Below are 17,359 nucleotides of genomic sequence, written 5' to 3'. Positions count from 1 at the left end.
TACACAAATAACACAAACTGGTGTTTTGTGTGTTTTTTCAAAATAGAAATCGGTAATCTTTATTCATGTTACGTAATTCGACATAACATAATTATTATGCTAATTTCAATACAGAACAGACGAAATGACCTTTTCAGATATTTGAGTATCAGTTATCAGCCCAGCACCTCCAACACAGTAGCACATTGAGTATCGGCAAAAAGTCCAGGCGTTATACGAGGCCACTTCCTCGCTTTGTCCTCCCACTCTGATGTGGAATTGACCGGTCATTTCCATTTCGGTATTGATAGTTTCAAGTGACATTGTTAAGAAAGCAAACTCACTCTGATCACAGTGAAAGAACAAAAAACAAGAATTGCTGCACAAAAATAGGAAGTTCCGACCCCAACTTCGTTTACTTCTGCATTCAGAAGAAAACCCACTGGTACATAAGACAACGATTAATCTGTTGATTATTATCTTGATTAATTGCTTCGTTGTTTGGTCTACAGCAGTGTTTCTTAGTCCTGGTTCCCGGGAACCCACTGTGGTTTGAATCAGTTGTGTTGGAGCAGGAAAACGTCTCAGAAAAGCAGCACATTGAGTTTTCCGAGAGAAAGATTGAGAAACACTGCTGTAGACAACAATCAAGATAATAATCAACAGATTCAACGATTCTAAAAAATAATCATTAGGTGCAGCCCTGGTTGTTTTATGTAGCAGTGAGATAATGAAATAATATTGACTAGCCGTCCATAAGTTACATCCTATCACGCAAAAGCAAACCTGTTCTGCCTTTTTTTTCCCCCATGTTTAGCCCATGCAGCAGTCTCTGCAGACTCTGAAACTGTGCTAGGATACTGCAAAGGTTACTTTTCACACAGATGACTAGACACTGCACTGAGCTATGGTTTCCTGGTCGCATTCACAACAGAACACAGCGATAGAGAGAGAGAGCAGATACTCTTCCTCAAATTTACAGAACGCTACGTCTGAAAGATTTCCAACATTTATACAGCTTGTTTCCCACCGCTGTAAAGATTTATGTCCACGTAGGAGGCCTACGCAAAGAGAGCGTGGATCAATCCGTACACCCTGTCACACAGGTGGCCACTGCTGTGTTTTATTACCCGGGAGAATGGGCTCTGTGCATTCATGGCTGTTAGCTCTGACGTTTCTTGGACGCCGGTGACTCAGAGTTCAGGTTTCTCACTATTTGTTCCTCTTAATTGTTTACCGTGCGTTGATGTGGCGCAGCAGCTGGGAGGACAGGAAACGGGAGCCAAACGGCACACATGTTTCAACCAGTCTACCCTGCAGCTGATGGAATATGCCCGAGCGTTCCATGATAAATCCGAGGCAATTTATTGATCCTCCGCCCGTCGGATTCCATGGGAAATGTTGCCTGATCGTATAAGAGTGAGAGGAAACAGGCAGCAGAAAGGTTTTCATGCTGCAGCAGATCCACGTAAATATCATCATCTTAGGGAGAATTAACTCATTGAGCAAATTATATGGTATTTGTATTTATCGGAGCGACCACAGAATATTTCGGCATCGTTTGCTTGATTGGCAGGAAAATATACGAGTGACGTCAAAGACACTGCCGATCGGGCCGCTACTTTAAATAGGCTCTCGGTATTATAAGTTCAGCACAGGAGGACAAAATGGATGGCACATGAATACAGAGGAGAAGCACAATCCAATGCTGATTTAACTATTCACTATATGAATCAACTGCATAAATACTGTATGACATGTGTGCAGCTCTTCGTGAATCACAAATGTGTAATTTAATGACGGTATGATATCGATCGTCCGGACAAACAAATGCGTCGCAGCTCAATTTGTTTCAACACAATACAGAGGCCACATATTCATATAAAGCTATATTATACACCCATTTTACAAAATTACACTTATATCACCCAATAAGAAAAAAAAACTATTGTGATTTTTAGTTCCATCTCAGTTTGAACTCAAACATAACGATGCATCAGCAACACAGATGTATGAATTGTTTTCCCATTCGCATCAATAGACTACATCATTGCTCATTTATTTAATTTATCGAACCAGAATGACTAATTGCTACACCCTTATTAAACCGACTGAGTGAGCACAATGTCTTTTTTTCTCCTTTTGCTCAACAGTAAGTGACGAGGAAGAAAGACGTCTTCCACCATAGCTTCAAAAATGAACCTCAAAGTGCTTTGTGCCGCGAGAATAAATCTGCATATATACTTCCAACAGACAGAAAATAAAGAACTATAACTGACAATGGAGACCGACAAAGCTTGAACACATAGTTGTGTATAAAGCAATGCATTTCTCTGTACCATTAAACTAATAGGAAGTTGCCTGAATTCTCACCCCAAGAAGTTGGGTGACCCAATGAGGGGGTGTGGTTTGGGGGAGGAGCCCGGGATAGGGAGCCTCTTGCTGATTGGAAAAGATCTTGATGTAAGAGAGTACCAGTGACACAAGTAGAGGTGAGAAAGATATATTGTCCGAGATAACATCGCGATTGTTGATGTGCAAACTGGCATTGTCGAGTATTTAAATGAGTTGGCGCGTTCCTTTAATGCATGCAGCAGAAAATCTAAGGATTCAGCGACCACTAGAGGGCCGAAGTGATCGCATGACTTCTCTGCCACGCAGGTTAGCTGCGTGTGGTTATGCTAACAGGAAGAAAGCCGCAAGTCTTAGAAAGTGTTTAATAATTGACCTCCGCCAAGTCACTGATTTGGATGAAATTTTTCAGGAAATGTTCACAATGGGACCACAATGGGATCCGTAGATGCTATCGCCGGTTACAATTAAGTTCAAGTTCAATAATTTATTGCCATGTCAACAAAGTTGATTGGAATTTGTCTTGGTGCCATTCCAGTTAAAACATACACAGGAACATACATGATAAAGTACATGATAAAAAAACAATCACAGAGACAGTCATTCAAACCGGTATAAAATAAAGTGGCTTGTGCAGTCTATAAAGTGTTGTGCAAGCTATAAAGTGCTGTTACAAAAACGGGATCTTCTACCCCTGAGGCTTTGGACTCTCCTACCAGAGGGCAGTAGTTGGAAGAGGTACCTGGCAGGGTGGGAGGGGTCAGCTAGTACTTTCTGGGCTTTATGGCTGGTCCGACTGGCATAGATAGAACCTACAGATGGGATGGCATGTCCTATAATTTTGGATGCGGATTATTAAAATATTTTGTAGGCACTGAGCTGCCTTGGCAGAGAGCTGCACTCCCCGAGTGCTTTTCTAATTTGCTCTCACTTTTATGTTGCACAATTTACCCGACAGTAGAACCCATTGTTTTCACCTCAATGTTTTCCTGGGTGAAAAAAAAAACAGATATCGACTAATTATTGTTTCATCAAAATCCCCAAAAATATCATGAAAACCCAACCTGAGACGCAAACATGGACTAAAATGGCAAAATTGGCTAAATGTGAACGTAGTAGTTAAAAGTGAAGATTTGCACCTGGACCAACAAAAAACATCACTAGACACACATATACACTGATTTTCGTGGTTCTTCAAATCATAGTCTGAGTGTGTGATTAGGACCATTGTCCATCTGAATACCAATCACCACCAGTGCAGACGCAGGTGTCCACAGTTTGAGGAATTTATTCAAGACTTTGTCGTGATTTGGCTCGTCTCTGCTCTTTGGTACCACACATAAATCACATTGGAGCTGGTGTTGGATAGGTGCTAGACTGCGGTCGACCTGACACAAGAAATCTCAACTCCAGTTGAACTGTTCATTTTCAGGAAATCGGATCGCATTATCCTTTGGCTCATGCCTTCAGCAATTTTCACACGAATATCTTCAAACTCTCCAAACGCAGTCGTGTGCTTTTTCTTCTCCACTGGAGTACCTTCCATCTGTCTCCTATACTCCACAGCTCAGACTTGTGAAGTGCTGCACTCAGTGTAGTTCAGTCTCTCATCACAGTGGAGACACTTTGTTCTTTAGTTAGAGTTGTCCTCTGGGTTCCAGGTCTGCTTCCTGGCCAAGGTCTCTCCAGCTGGGTGACTCTGTGAAGTCAGTTCAACTACTCTTGGAAACGTCCAGATTTTGGCACATTTTAAGCATTTAAATCTTAATGTGGTCCTTCTGCACAAACAAATGTGGACATTTGAAGCACTGTGCTAGCTTTCGGCTTACAGCACGAGTGTTGGAAGTCATTGAGCGATAAACGGATCGATCAAGTGAGTTACCCGATGATACATCCAGTATTTGTATCAGCTCTGTAAATTGGTGCAGTGATAATGGAATGGTTTGTCTCTCTGGCTTAGAAGAAAGTGTCCGAAACACTGCTGAGTCACAATGTCCACCTCCTCACAAAAGCTGACAAATAGTGGTCCCACCTCCCCTCCCTCCCAAATCTTCACAGATGATTCAGAGGCTGACAGGGAGAGAAACAGTGGGCTGCGTTTTTGTCACAACATCTCAGGCCCTCTAGCAACTTATGAGGGGCGGGCACATGTCCAGGGCCCGTCTCCCGTGTCTGGCTATAGCTTACAAGGGCAGCACTGAAGATGGCCGGGTCGGGATTGAGGTCTCGCCATCCCACGGTAACATTAGAACATGCATGGCTCAAAGCCAGAGGCGGACCACACACACAGCATGGCTGAGTGCTCCCTGTTCAATTTGTGTTGTTACCGTTCAACACGGCGTGTTCACACCCGTGATCAAAGCAAACGTCAACATTTCTGATGTTTAAATCTAAGCCACAGTATACAACTGCGTAAAAGTGCTCTACGTAGGTTACGGAGACCCCTTTACGTCGCCGGAGAGCCTCTCCGTTGTCTCCGGCTGCACAAAATATTTTTTTAAAGCGGACCTAGACCGGAAGTTCCAATTAACGCTGTTTTTAGTGTGTATCTGCGTCATTACCTTGTTTACGAAGCCCTGAAGTTTGGAAACTAACCTTTGCCGTGAACGCTGTGTTTTATTGTAATCTCGGGCTCAGCGAGATCTCCCTTCTGGTTACGTAAACGGCATTTCTCCTGCTCTGTGCCGGCCACTGTGTGCACCAAGCATTCACAGAGGCGGAGCTGATCACCGCTGACAACGTCGCTGCCAAGCTATAAATACGTCATATCTTAATACACACACCACATGTATAGACTCCAAATGCTAATTTCTTACCTCAAATTATCTTAAAACTACGTTCCAGCCACTGTTTCAATGTTATTCTGCTGCAACAACAACATCTGTCTTTCTCGGACGCCATTGCTCACCGTAGCCAAACGCACAACAAACTTGCGTAGCGACCCCTACTGATTGGGCGGGAAATTGCAGTGCGTACCCGGCACCACGACGGAGAACTATGAAGGCTCGAGGGGTCTCCGTGGTTACGCAGTCGGATATCTCATTACGCAGTCGGAGAAGTATACTTAGGCCTTAAATCTCAGCTCGCGTCACAAAAGACTTAAATCCAGCGTTGTTATATTTAAACTGAAATGTGTCAGGAATAGTAAAAGTGCTACATTGTCTTAAAAGACAAAGGAATTGTACAAATTTCCCAAAGGGTTAGAAAGTTTTAAGATAAACTACAAAGCTATAAGTTTGCACGATGGAGAGGTGCACTGAGAATAATATAATTGCCAGTCGAGCGTTTATACTAATGGCTTAATGATTTTTTTCCTCTAAAGGGTTTTTAATCACTTACAGTCTGTCAGGTTACAAACTCAGACTTTAAAAAACAGCAAAGCAGAGTAACATAAAAACATTAGCACAAAGAGCACGAAAACATTAGATGACGGTTCTAATGAAAAGCACTAATGAACAAAAATGCAAGAAAAAAAATCATAACCATCAGCACAGACAACAGCTAAGTACATAAGCCATTAGCTAGGCTTAAACATTGACAGAAACAGGCCGATTCATCTGCTACCAATTTAGCTACACACCAAATGGCAAGAGCAGGAAAAACTTGGGGGGAGAGGGGCTTAAATGGATGGAGGTAGTGAATCATACGGCACACAAAGTCATCTCTTTAAAAGGAATCATCACAGGTAATGACCCCAAGACAACAGCTTCCTCTGTGACTCAGAATAATTGGTCCAACAGAGCGTGAATACCAAGCCAAGATTGGGATATAGAAACCAAGAACAAAGAATGAGGTGTCCTTGTAGCTTTCCCCAACAAAAGGTCAGAAACAGAGGGGTCAGCCATCGCTGTAAATCCTCTTCACTGTCACCTCAGGCCTGCCTGCCTCGCTCCGTCAGGGCACGGACCCCTGCAGTGGTTCCTGCTCCTCACTCCGAAGCTGTCATGATATTCACACGCCTCCTCAGACACACAAAAACTACACCTCCGTCACAGCAGCACCAAAAACAGCCGTTGACAAGTAAAATTTGCTTGCATCACAGGTGATTTATAGCCATGCTGATACGATTAAATCAGTCTCGTTTAAGTTCACAGTGTTTTCTGCCAGGTGCTAAACCTTGCATTATCAAAGCAATATATTGAGCCCCAGTTTAAAAAAAAAAAAAAAAACACAAACTGACAATGCTTAAAAATTGATAGAATTTAAAGGTTAAAACAATCAAAATCACAGACACTGAAGATGGAGGAGCAAGAGTTAAGAAGAAGAAGATACGTATACTTCATTTCAGAACCAAAAGAACTCCGATTTAGGGATGAGCAGGAGTATTTTTTATTATTTGTTTGTTTAAAAAAGTCAATCAGCTACTATTTGTAATATACTAAAATGATGCAAAACGAATATACTATGAATACTGGGGGTTGGGGGAAAAAAATCGATTCACATAGGAATCGCGATTCTAATCATCCACGATTCTGAAATCGATTCATACATTTCAAAAGTCGATTTTTGAAAGAAAAGAAATTATTATTATTTATTTCTTTTTTAAGTTTCTATTTTGAAAAACCACACAAAACACCAGTTTGTTTTATTTGTGTACAGTTTTTTTGTAACCTCTGGGAGAAAAAGGCAGCTAGCCTGAGCTTTTGTCTTAAGTTTGCCTTTGTGTGATCACATTATCACATTATCTTATACAAACTGTATTGTTTTGATGCCATAATTTGCCATAACACACTATGCATTGTATCAATTTTTGAATCGAGAATCGTATGAATTGAATCCGTTGAATCGATGTTGAATCGGATCATGACCCTAAGAATCGAATCAAATCGTGAGCCACCCAAAGATTCACATCCCTAATGAATACCTACCTAACTTGTGGTGCATCTAGACAGTTAGCAATTAGTTAGTGAACCTCATGTACGTTTGCAGAAGTGATGAAATTTACGCGGTTTCTTGAATGTATCTTGAAGCTTTTCTGAAGCTCAACATGCTCTGGGTCCTGCAGAGGTCTTTGAATGCATCACTAGCTGCTTCCGTTAGATATATAAAAAAAATACTGCATTATTTTCACTAGCTCTCATGCGCTGGAGTTTAGAATATTCAGATATTCGATTAATAATACCAGGGATACAAGGATTAACCAATAATTAATCAATTACTAAATTAATCGTCAACTATTTTGATAATCAATTACTTGGTTTTATTTTCTGGTTTCTTTGGTCCATATAATAATATTAAATTAAAACTGGATCATCTTCGCTTGTTGTCAAAATGAGGCATTTGGGAACATAATTTGGAGGTTTGGGAAAACTGAAGCAAAATGAATAAACAGATTAATCGATACTAAAAATAGTGCGTTGCAGCCCTGAATATAACCACTGAATATTCTAATAGCATGCCCATCACTAGTCAGATGTCAAAAACCTAATTAGGACGAATTACAACCAGTCTCCATGCTCCTGAGCATCTAGTGAATGTTCATCTTTACGACCAACAAGTCTACTGCTAAAAAATAAAAAATAAATCCTGAACAGGAGACGTCAGCTTGAGGCAGGTTAATCTGCAAAGGTTAACAAATAAACACTCAATCTCAACTCCTCAGTATGGTCAAAGGTAATTGCAGAAGAATCTAAAGAAACCACTCAGAGACTCAGTCATGTCACTTCACTATCTTACAAGACTAGAACACATTGAAATCACCACCAAAATCTCATAATTTCTTCCAAAGGACATAACCTACATCCACAAAAAAAAAACATCCAAATCTCTCCTTCACATTTTAAGTTATGCTGCTCACAGTCAAACAGAAAAATGCGACCAAAAGCAGTTTCTCCTTGGCTGAGGTTTTTTTTGTTACAAGGACATGCATAGATGTAGCATTATTGAAAATGATGGATACAAATAGATAAAAAAGCAGAATGTCCAGTTCTGGGAGTATTTCTGTAAAAATAAATAAAACGCTGTATACAGCCGACTTTTGTCCACTATTGAAGAGGAAATAAAATATACTTAAATGGCTGCTTCCCATTTAAATACCATACATTCTGATTGAATAGAATGCTCAGTAGAAATCTAATGATCCACATATAGATTCTGTACTGAGGTGTCTGAGAACGAGAGAGACACAGACAGCCATACTGCAAAAACAAAGCAATCAGACTGCGGTTTAAATGACACAAGTGCTGCTGTGATACATGATACTTGTTATTCTTCATCACAGGAAGACATTTCAGTTGGTTTCAGTGATCATAAACATGCAGCGTCTCAAATTGGTCAGCGCAGCAGGGTAGTAATGATGACAGGAAGGAGCAGCCCTATTTTCTCCTCTCTTGCCCTCGTTGAACACCGCAAACACCAACACGGAACGTGATCAGGTAACCTTTGTGGGACATCGTCCGGTAAGTGAGTTTTATGAGGAAAACCCTCGCAGCACAGCACAACCAGAAAAACTTGATCTCCATGTGAACAAAGCCTGATTCAGATGTGGGATTTTCCACTGCGGAAAAATGACAAGACGAGTGGAAAGGCCTGTTACGGGGCAGTGCTAATATTAGCAGGTCTTATCTTGACAAAGTGCCGAGGAAATGGTGGAAAAGATATGACTGTGGGTTCACGCAATCCCCCAGGAAGTCATGGAAAGTTAAGCAAATCCAACTGATGACCATCAAAATGACAGGGAAATCACCCAAGCCTGTCAAGGCCACTCAATCTCACTCTGGCACTGACAGGAGACGATGGGCAGAGATATCGCTCCCATATCCTGCACCCGCTGGCTGAGGGCTGCCATCAAAACTGAGAGAGATGCAGTCCAGAAAAAGCACCTGTTGCCTCTGAAATGCAGCCCATGAGAAACTGCAGTGAAGACAACAGCAACGTTTTGGGTTATTTCATAACTGATGTGAGTATGAAACCACATGTTTTGTTTCTCATCTAAGACGCACCCCGTTGCCTCCAGTTTCAGACACTCCGTCGCGCTGCACTTGAAAATGCAATTACGGAGTATTTAAATCTGGACCTGAAGCACGTTCAAACCTTTTTCCTGAACATACAGCAACGTTTGAGATGGTGTAATAAAGAGCGGTGATGAATATATAATAAATTCATTCAACGTTGTGTATGCACGTTTAAGCGATATGACTGACTGACAAACATATACAGGATATCATGAACACCACAGTAGTGTTTTACTGCTGGCGGTAGTGCTACTCAAACCATATACTCGTATATCACTGCCTCTCGTGTTACCATTTCCTGTTGAGTAAGTGTTTTAAATGCACCGACTACACATATACGCGTGTGTGTCTGTCTGTAATCCGCTAGTATGTCTTGAATGAACCTGGCGTAATCGACCTTATTCACAGCAGATATTTGTCGAAATGAAATAGAAGGATAAACGCAGGTTTTACAAGTGTCATTAATTAGGGTTCCACTAACAGAAAAGTTATTTTAAAACAGCATATATGTAACAAAATACAAACACATAAACAAGCTTTCTACACAAATTCCAGGATATTGCCCCAATTAGAGGAGCCCAATAGGAGCGCTTAGAAAACAACAACAAAATCCTTCTAAACAACAAAGCCTAACCCTAATGGTGGCCTAAGACATTTGCCTAACCCTAACCCTAAAAAATCCTTCTAAACAACAAAGCCTAACCCTAATGGTGGCCGAAGACGTTTGCCTAACCCTAACAAATCCTTCTAAACAACAAAGCCTAACCCTAATGGTGGCCGAAGATGTTTGACTAACCCTAACAAATTCTTCTAAACAACAAAGCCTTTACTCTAATGGTGGCCTAAGATGTTTGCCTAACCCTAACCCTAAAAAATCCTTCTAAACAACAAAGCCTAACCCTAATTTAGGCCTAAGACGTTTGCCTAACCCTAACAAATCCTTCTAAACAACAAAGCCAAACCCTAATGGTGACCTAAGACGTTTGCCGAACCCTTAGCCCTAAAAAATCCTTATAAACAACAAAGTCTAACGCTAATGGTGGCCTAAGACGTTTGCCTAACCATAAAAATCCTTTTAAAACAACAAAGCCTAACCCTAACGGTGGCCTAAGACGTTTGCCTAACCCTAACTCCTAACCCTAACCCACAACAAAGCCTAACACTAATGGTGGCCGAAGACGTTTGCCTAACCATAACAAATCCTTCTAAACAACAAAGCCGAACCCTAATGGTGGCTTAAGACGTTTGCCTAACCCTAACAAATCCTTCTAAACAACAAAGCCTAACCCTAATGGTGGCTTTGCACAGTACTAAATATATATTCATTTTGTTGATTCTTTAGCAGCCTTTCTCAAAGACATCAATTTCCTGGTATTATTATTGAAATGTAACAATACTACACAACTACATGGAGAAAACTACACACCTCAGTCAAACATAACCCAGAAGCCCCTCAACAGTAATTATGCGATCAATTTGCCAAAGTCCATTTGGCCAGAACAGATTTGATGCAGCATGTGTGATGAAAAAGCAGAGAGACATGAGGGCACAGAGGGCTGAGTGTACCTGCTGGGGGCCGTCCCCGTTGACCATGGCTGGGGGTGGTGGAGAAGCCAGGATTGGGAGTTCAGGGCTGAGAAGCTGGCCGGACTCCAGAGGTGGGGTGTGGTCTGCCATGTCTCCCTCATTCACACTACTGAAGAGGTACTCCTGCAACAGAAACACAGTAATCAATAAAGCACTGCGGGGATGACGAATCCTTTAGGCATACCCAGATATTAGCAGCACCCAGGCTTCCTCCGCTAAACTCTTATAGCGCTTTTCTACTATACAGTTCCGGCACGGCTCGACTCGACTCTAGAAGGTTCAGATCATTTTCCATTACTTCATAGTACCTCCTCGATGTAGGCGTAGTGGTCATAGAGCAGCTGCATGAACCACAAACTAGTTATTGAATCATTAGACTCTGACCATGACCAGAGCCCAGACTCTGTCTGAACTGAAATGCAGCGGAAGGGGTTGTGATGTGGCTCTTTTTAAAAATCTTTTCAACTAATATATAGTCTGGCATTGTTTGGTTTGATTCTTGTGTTGGACGTCATGCTCAGGACTCAGTGATGACACTCTCTGACCAATCAGTGACCACATTTAGTATTTAGTAAAGTAACATGTACCAGGTGCCAAGCCGTGCTGGAACTGAGTAGTGGAAAAGCACCATTTGTTGAGTCAACATTAACGATCCCTGAATTCTAAATCATCAGATTTTAAAACCTAATATTAGACCACTTGTCTGATGAAGGTCTCCCTAAACGGTGCAAATAAACAACGGCTGTAGCTCGACGACACCGTTCAATTGGTCAACTGTCCTTGTCCCTGTGTACAAGTACTCGAGGGGAATCAATTCATCAATCTTATTTATTTACTGAAGTGTGTCTGCCTCCACTACGCTAGAGCCATGTATCCATCAAGTGGAGAGGTTGGGTTTGGTTCAGTATGGTACAGATGATGGTACCAAAATAACCAGCCCGTACCATTCAATTCTTTGGTACCCTTCCCTTGTACTGTAAGGTCAGGATGGAGGTAGACCAGTTCCACCCAGGACAGTCAGATGTTTGGGTGACAGAAACGCTTCACTCCCTTGCACCGGGTGTTTTCTTCACCTATTCTCATAAAAAGATTGACATCTTGTTGAGACAAACATCCACAGGACACAGCCCACACCTCGCCTAATAAATATGGTACATTTCCTTGTCGAAACGCAAGCCTGACCCAGGGCCTCACCTCTTTCAGCTTGTTGGTATAAGGCAGGTTCTGGTTTAACTGGCAGCAAGTTAGCATGTTGAGCACCAATCATTGTCTTAATTAAAATTAATTCATAATCCTTTAAACTGACAGCTTGAAATTAGTCTCCTCGTCAGTCCAAAGAAATGTACTGGCCTAAATTTCCCCATGATTTTGTCACTGTCCTCTCCTCCTGTGTACTGGTTTTCTGGGTTTAAGCTGGCAGAACTGAAACTGACTGGATGTATATATACATACAGAAGTGATGGCTTGTTAGTCAGAGAGATAACAATGATTAACTTTTTCTAATGTCATGTGAATGAAGTGTGAGTGTGTGGGGATTCTTTGTCTGAGTCCTTTCTACCACACGTACCAGGAAATGCACATGCAAATTACTTTTTCTTTGTTTTGTAGGCAAGGCAGTTAGTTTCCCGGTATTAGTTGAGAATGTCATGAACAAACTCTGCCACAGTCAACTTGACTGCATTTTTATAATCTGATTTGGCACACTTGCCTCTTCTACAAAATCCTTTCGTCCGACAAAGTTATTAATAGTTAAAAAGAAGAACACGAGCATAAAGACGACATGATTAATGCCGTAAACGCACACCGACACAACACAACAACTGATTTTCATATTTGCCAGGATTATATTTCACACTCCTTACAACCTGTGTACTCATTTAATCACTTGTTAGCAGCTGCCTTTTTATGCCAATTTTATGACGTAGAATGATTGGCTGGTTGTAGCAACACAATAAAGTTTATTTTATTTAATATTAAATGCAGGGGAGCGATGGGAAGTTCAATGATGTCTTCACGTTTTAATTTAAGTTTTCTTTACATCCACGATCCCTAATTCCTGTTAGATTTGATAAAGCTTGGGTCTTAGTTTCAAATTCTGCCTCCTCGTATTTAAAGAATGAGGAGCACAAGGCAAACTGCCTCTCAGTAGAGTAGTTTCCAGTAAATGCCTTCATGACAAGCTGAATCACACTGAGTGGGAATTTGATGCACATCCTAATTAATCTCTAAACATTATTGCTTTTCCACTCGTTTTGTGGCACAGCAGCCCACAAGCTCGCCCTGAACGATATTTCCTGGTGGCAGCGATGAGCAGCCACGTTCAATCAGCTGTTTCAGCCAACTAAAAAAAGACCTGATCACAGACGGAAGAGGAAGTCGTCTCTTTTAAAGGATATAAAGAGTCTATGTTGTATCTCAGGGATCGATCCATGCCACTTTTTCATATCCAATGCCAATAATATGATATATTTTTCAGGTTGTTAAATATTAAAGCTCCCATAGAGTGGTCCTATCACACATATGTGAGTTATGGGGGTCTACTTGCATACATTAAGTTGTTTTTAATGGTCAAAAACCTCCTAGTTGCTGTAAATGAGCCGATCTCTCTTCACTGAAGCTCTCGTCAGTAGCACTGTTTCAGACATAAATCTCACCCCCAGAAGACAGACTGTGTTGTGATTGGCCAGCCAGCATAGAGCCGTCCCAACTGTCTTGTGACTGGCCAATACCTGGATGTGACGTAATTAGCACACAAGCTCCCAGAAGTGCAGCTCCCCCTCTGGAGCGGTGGATGCACTGCTACTCATTATCAAAACATTGTTTTAACAATGTTTAAAAATAGCTTCTTCACGACTCCCCGCTCGCAGTCCCTTTACGACTTTGACCCGGAGTGTCAGAAGACACTGTCGCTCGTGAAACACCTCCACAACGGACGTTCTTCTTCTTCTGCGGTACAATGTACGCAATCGGATGTGCCCGTACTAGTGCCCGGACCAGGAGGATCCGCTGTTCACATAACCGGACAGGGTTTTTTCAGAGATCTCGCTGAGCCCGAGATTACAATACAACACAGCGTTTTCAGCAGTGGCTGAACTGTTTGTTTCGAAACTTCAGGGCTTCATAAACGAGGTAATCAAGAAAACAGCGTTAATTGGAAATTCCGGTCTAGGTCCGCTTTAATATTATTTAATATTTATTTACTTACTTTGCTCCATATAACAAAGAAATGGTTCAGCACTTGATCGTAATTAGTCTAATTGGCAGACCGGTGATTCTGACATTGCAATGGATTTTTTTTTCACATGGACAGCATCGTACGCATCGATGCACAAACCACCAGTCATTTTGCCAGGAACATCTCACCCACAGTGGAATACTTTTCTAACTGATTTGTGCGTAAAATCCGACAGCAACCGGCTATGAGCTACAATATAGTCAAAAGAGACTAGTCAGAAGCGGCGTCTATTTGAGAGGAAGAATAAATCAATTTATACAGTGCTCTTAAAAGGTGATACAAACTAAAACGGCTGCACCATCAACAATAAATTACAGTGATATCCTCACACAGTGTAAACACAACCTTAACAGCTCAAATACACTGACCGCAGCCGACAATGGTGGCGTATTAGATCTGCAGCCACAAATGTAGCTAAACAAAGAGGGATTATTTATGTTAAAGCTCGTGACAAGTCAAAAACAGATGAGAATCAAGAGAAAACAAAGGCACAGGGACACTATAAATAGTAGCCACGTGTGAACAAAGTTGTAGAAGTGTCACAAAAAATGAACATGAACACCATGAGGCAAATGCAACATGTGTCCTTGAACCTAATTACAATCTTGCACATGCGCCACTACAGCAGACAGTGATCTGGCTTATCTGTTAGCATTAGCCCCTCCCCTCTTTGAGCTTAAACAACACAAGTCGGTTCCTACAATGTGACGGTCAATGAACCTGGATTTGAGGAACTACTGCCACAGCAGCAGAGCGGTGACATGAGATTAACCTAGTGTTACTGTGCATGTTAGTCCTCTGTGTCAACAACTACAGCACAGTCTCTCATCATGTTCCTCTCGGTTTAATGTAAATAAACTTATGTAAATGTTTGAATCTCTTTGCTCAGAACAAACACACAAAAACCCCAAAAAGGATCAGTGACAGGAGAAGTAATACGGGAAAGGGTAGAGGTGCTTCTCTATTTTCCATTTGCTCTGGCACACCCACCTGTAACACACTCTGGAAAGCCCAAAGCAGAGTAATTATCTCGCACAGGAAGCTAAAAACTAAGATATTCATTTTCAAAGTATATACTGTATAGTCTTTGTAGATTAAAGTTGCTTAGGTTTTTTTCCTGTGGAGGTTTCATGTGTTCTTCTTCCCCTCCTCCTGGAAAATATAGGACTCAAAGATGTTGATGATAAATAATTATAAATCACCACAATCTCCTATTTGATAAAACAACAGTGAAAAATGTCAGCCGACTCGTGTTACCTGGTGGATGGCGTTAAACCCTCTTTCTGGCTGCATTACAGTAAAGCCTGTGTCCATCCTCTCCAATTACAGCACAACAATCATGACTTGTGCATTGTGGCAGCATCTGCTGCTGCTGCCCTGATTTTACATCATATTTGACTGTGGCTGTGAGAGCAGCAGCTGTTTCTCAGTTGCAGTTTTGGTGGAAAGAGGGGAAAAAACCCTTAGTGGTGAGAAACACCAGTTCAACGGTCAACACTTGCTATAAATTAGACAAAAGGACTATGAGGTGGACACTTTGGTCAGATAAATGTAGGTCGATTACTTGACTTATTATATCTCGATTTTGATAATGCATCGTCTTTTTGACCATTTGATTTGTATTTAATTTGCACTCGTTTCCATTTGACCTCATTGTGTGTCAATGTCTTTGTCATTCGCAAACGCCCGGTACGTCCAATCCCAAATGGGAAAAATAAACTGGGTTCTGATTTGATGATAGATCGAGATATAATGAAAATACTTGTTACTGTGAAAAACTCTCAGCAATGGCTCCTTCATGGTAGACCACAGAGTATTAACAATGTCTTATTGTTATTTCATTGGCAGCATTTAAGGAGCCAGCTGAACAAAGATCTCTCAAACAGCTTTAATTCTGAATAAATCATTATAAAATAGAAAGTCTAAATGATTCTTAATGATGTTACTCATGTGCTCCGAGCTGAGTTACAGCTGGTGCCATCAGCAATGTGCTTAAGGACGCCTGTATGTAAAACAAACAGGAGTTTCATTCAGAGGTCATTGAACTGCTGAACAGTTACTCTCTTGAGTAAACAATCTCTAATCTTCTAATAATTTCTTCTTCCAATATTAGTTATTTTTTTGGTTCATGTTTGTGCATTTCCCCATTTCGCAGAAATATTATCTCTACTATTACTATTACTACTACTATGCTATTTCTTAGTATGTCGACGAGTTGTCTGTTTGCAGACCTGCATGACGTAAAAGGCCCAGTGTGGAAGAATTGGTATCATCCAAAACTAGAGAATACAACAAACACAAAACTCCACTACTCTCATTTCTTTCCAAAGTGCGTCTGGGAACTACGGTGGCCTCAACATAGCAGAAAGGAAGTCATTCTGTAGAAACATGGTAGCTCCCGCTGCGTTCCATTTACATTGGAATTCGGAACCGAGAGCCACGCCGATCCCAATTTTGCTGCTTTCCAGTCAAGAAGTTGTAAAAAAAAAAAAAAAAGCCATGGACGCAAACATGTCTCTGGCTAGCATAGCAACATTTGCCGCTTGTCAATGTTATAATCGTAAGAAAGCAAAGACTGGATGATCTAGTCAAGACGCAACATTCCACAGATTTTGGATCTCGCAGAAAGTCACGTGATTTAACGTGACTTCAGAATATGAAGCAGACTGTCACGTAGCTGTTCTGTGTCATGGCTGAGAAGACTGAATCAAATTAGCGTGTACAAGACTCTAAACAAAAGTACGGGACATCCATTTTTCCGGTCGCTAGGGCTTGGAACGGCAAAGCTCTCGTTCAGGCTAGCATTTCGACTGAGAAGAGTAGCTTTACTCGGTAGGCAATTCATTTGATCACAAGTTGTTTTTCATGTTATGGCGTGAAAATATGTCGTCGTCGTTATCTGTTAGCATGAAGATATGTAGGGCTACCGTAAAAGTATGCTCATGACGTTACATATCGATATGCATCGCTTTTACATATACGGCTCGCTTGTGTATGTAAGTAGACTGAATTGCTGACGGTCAAAATTCAAACATAAATCTAAAACGCCGCGATCGTCCATGTTTTCTAACATTCAACTTCAATTGCTGGAACGCTTTGAAGTAGGAGCTAGTACAATTCATGTAGGATATGTCCCACATCCCATTTGTTTGGATGGGCTCTGGAACGCAGCATTAATATGCCATTAACCTCTTGTGGGGGGCCGGGTTTTAGCCATTAAAACTGTCGCTCTCGTATATATGGTCACTCTCGC

General features: G+C 41.3%; 1 protein-coding gene across 1 annotated transcript in view; it reads right to left on the bottom strand.

Annotated features, from left to right (window-relative positions):
• The window catches only part of fndc3a (fibronectin type III domain containing 3A), a gene marked incomplete at its 3' end in the record, with an annotated part of 77,512 nt that extends 66,542 nt beyond the window's left edge, over positions 1-10,970 (bottom strand). The window contains exon 1 of the mRNA XM_083885998.1: positions 10,851-10,970. Within this exon, the coding sequence (XP_083742124.1) occupies positions 10,851-10,961 (111 nt within the window). The 5' untranslated portion in view covers positions 10,962-10,970. The remainder of the gene's footprint in view (positions 1-10,850) is intronic.
• Positions 10,971-17,359: the final 6,389 nt, after the last annotated feature.

This window comes from Microchirus variegatus, assembly GCF_963457635.1.
Source record: "Microchirus variegatus genome assembly, chromosome: 3".
Taxonomy (NCBI): Eukaryota; Metazoa; Chordata; class Actinopteri; order Pleuronectiformes; family Soleidae; genus Microchirus; species Microchirus variegatus.
Note: the sequence above shows the minus strand (reverse complement) of the source record. Positions and strands in the feature narration are given on the sequence as shown.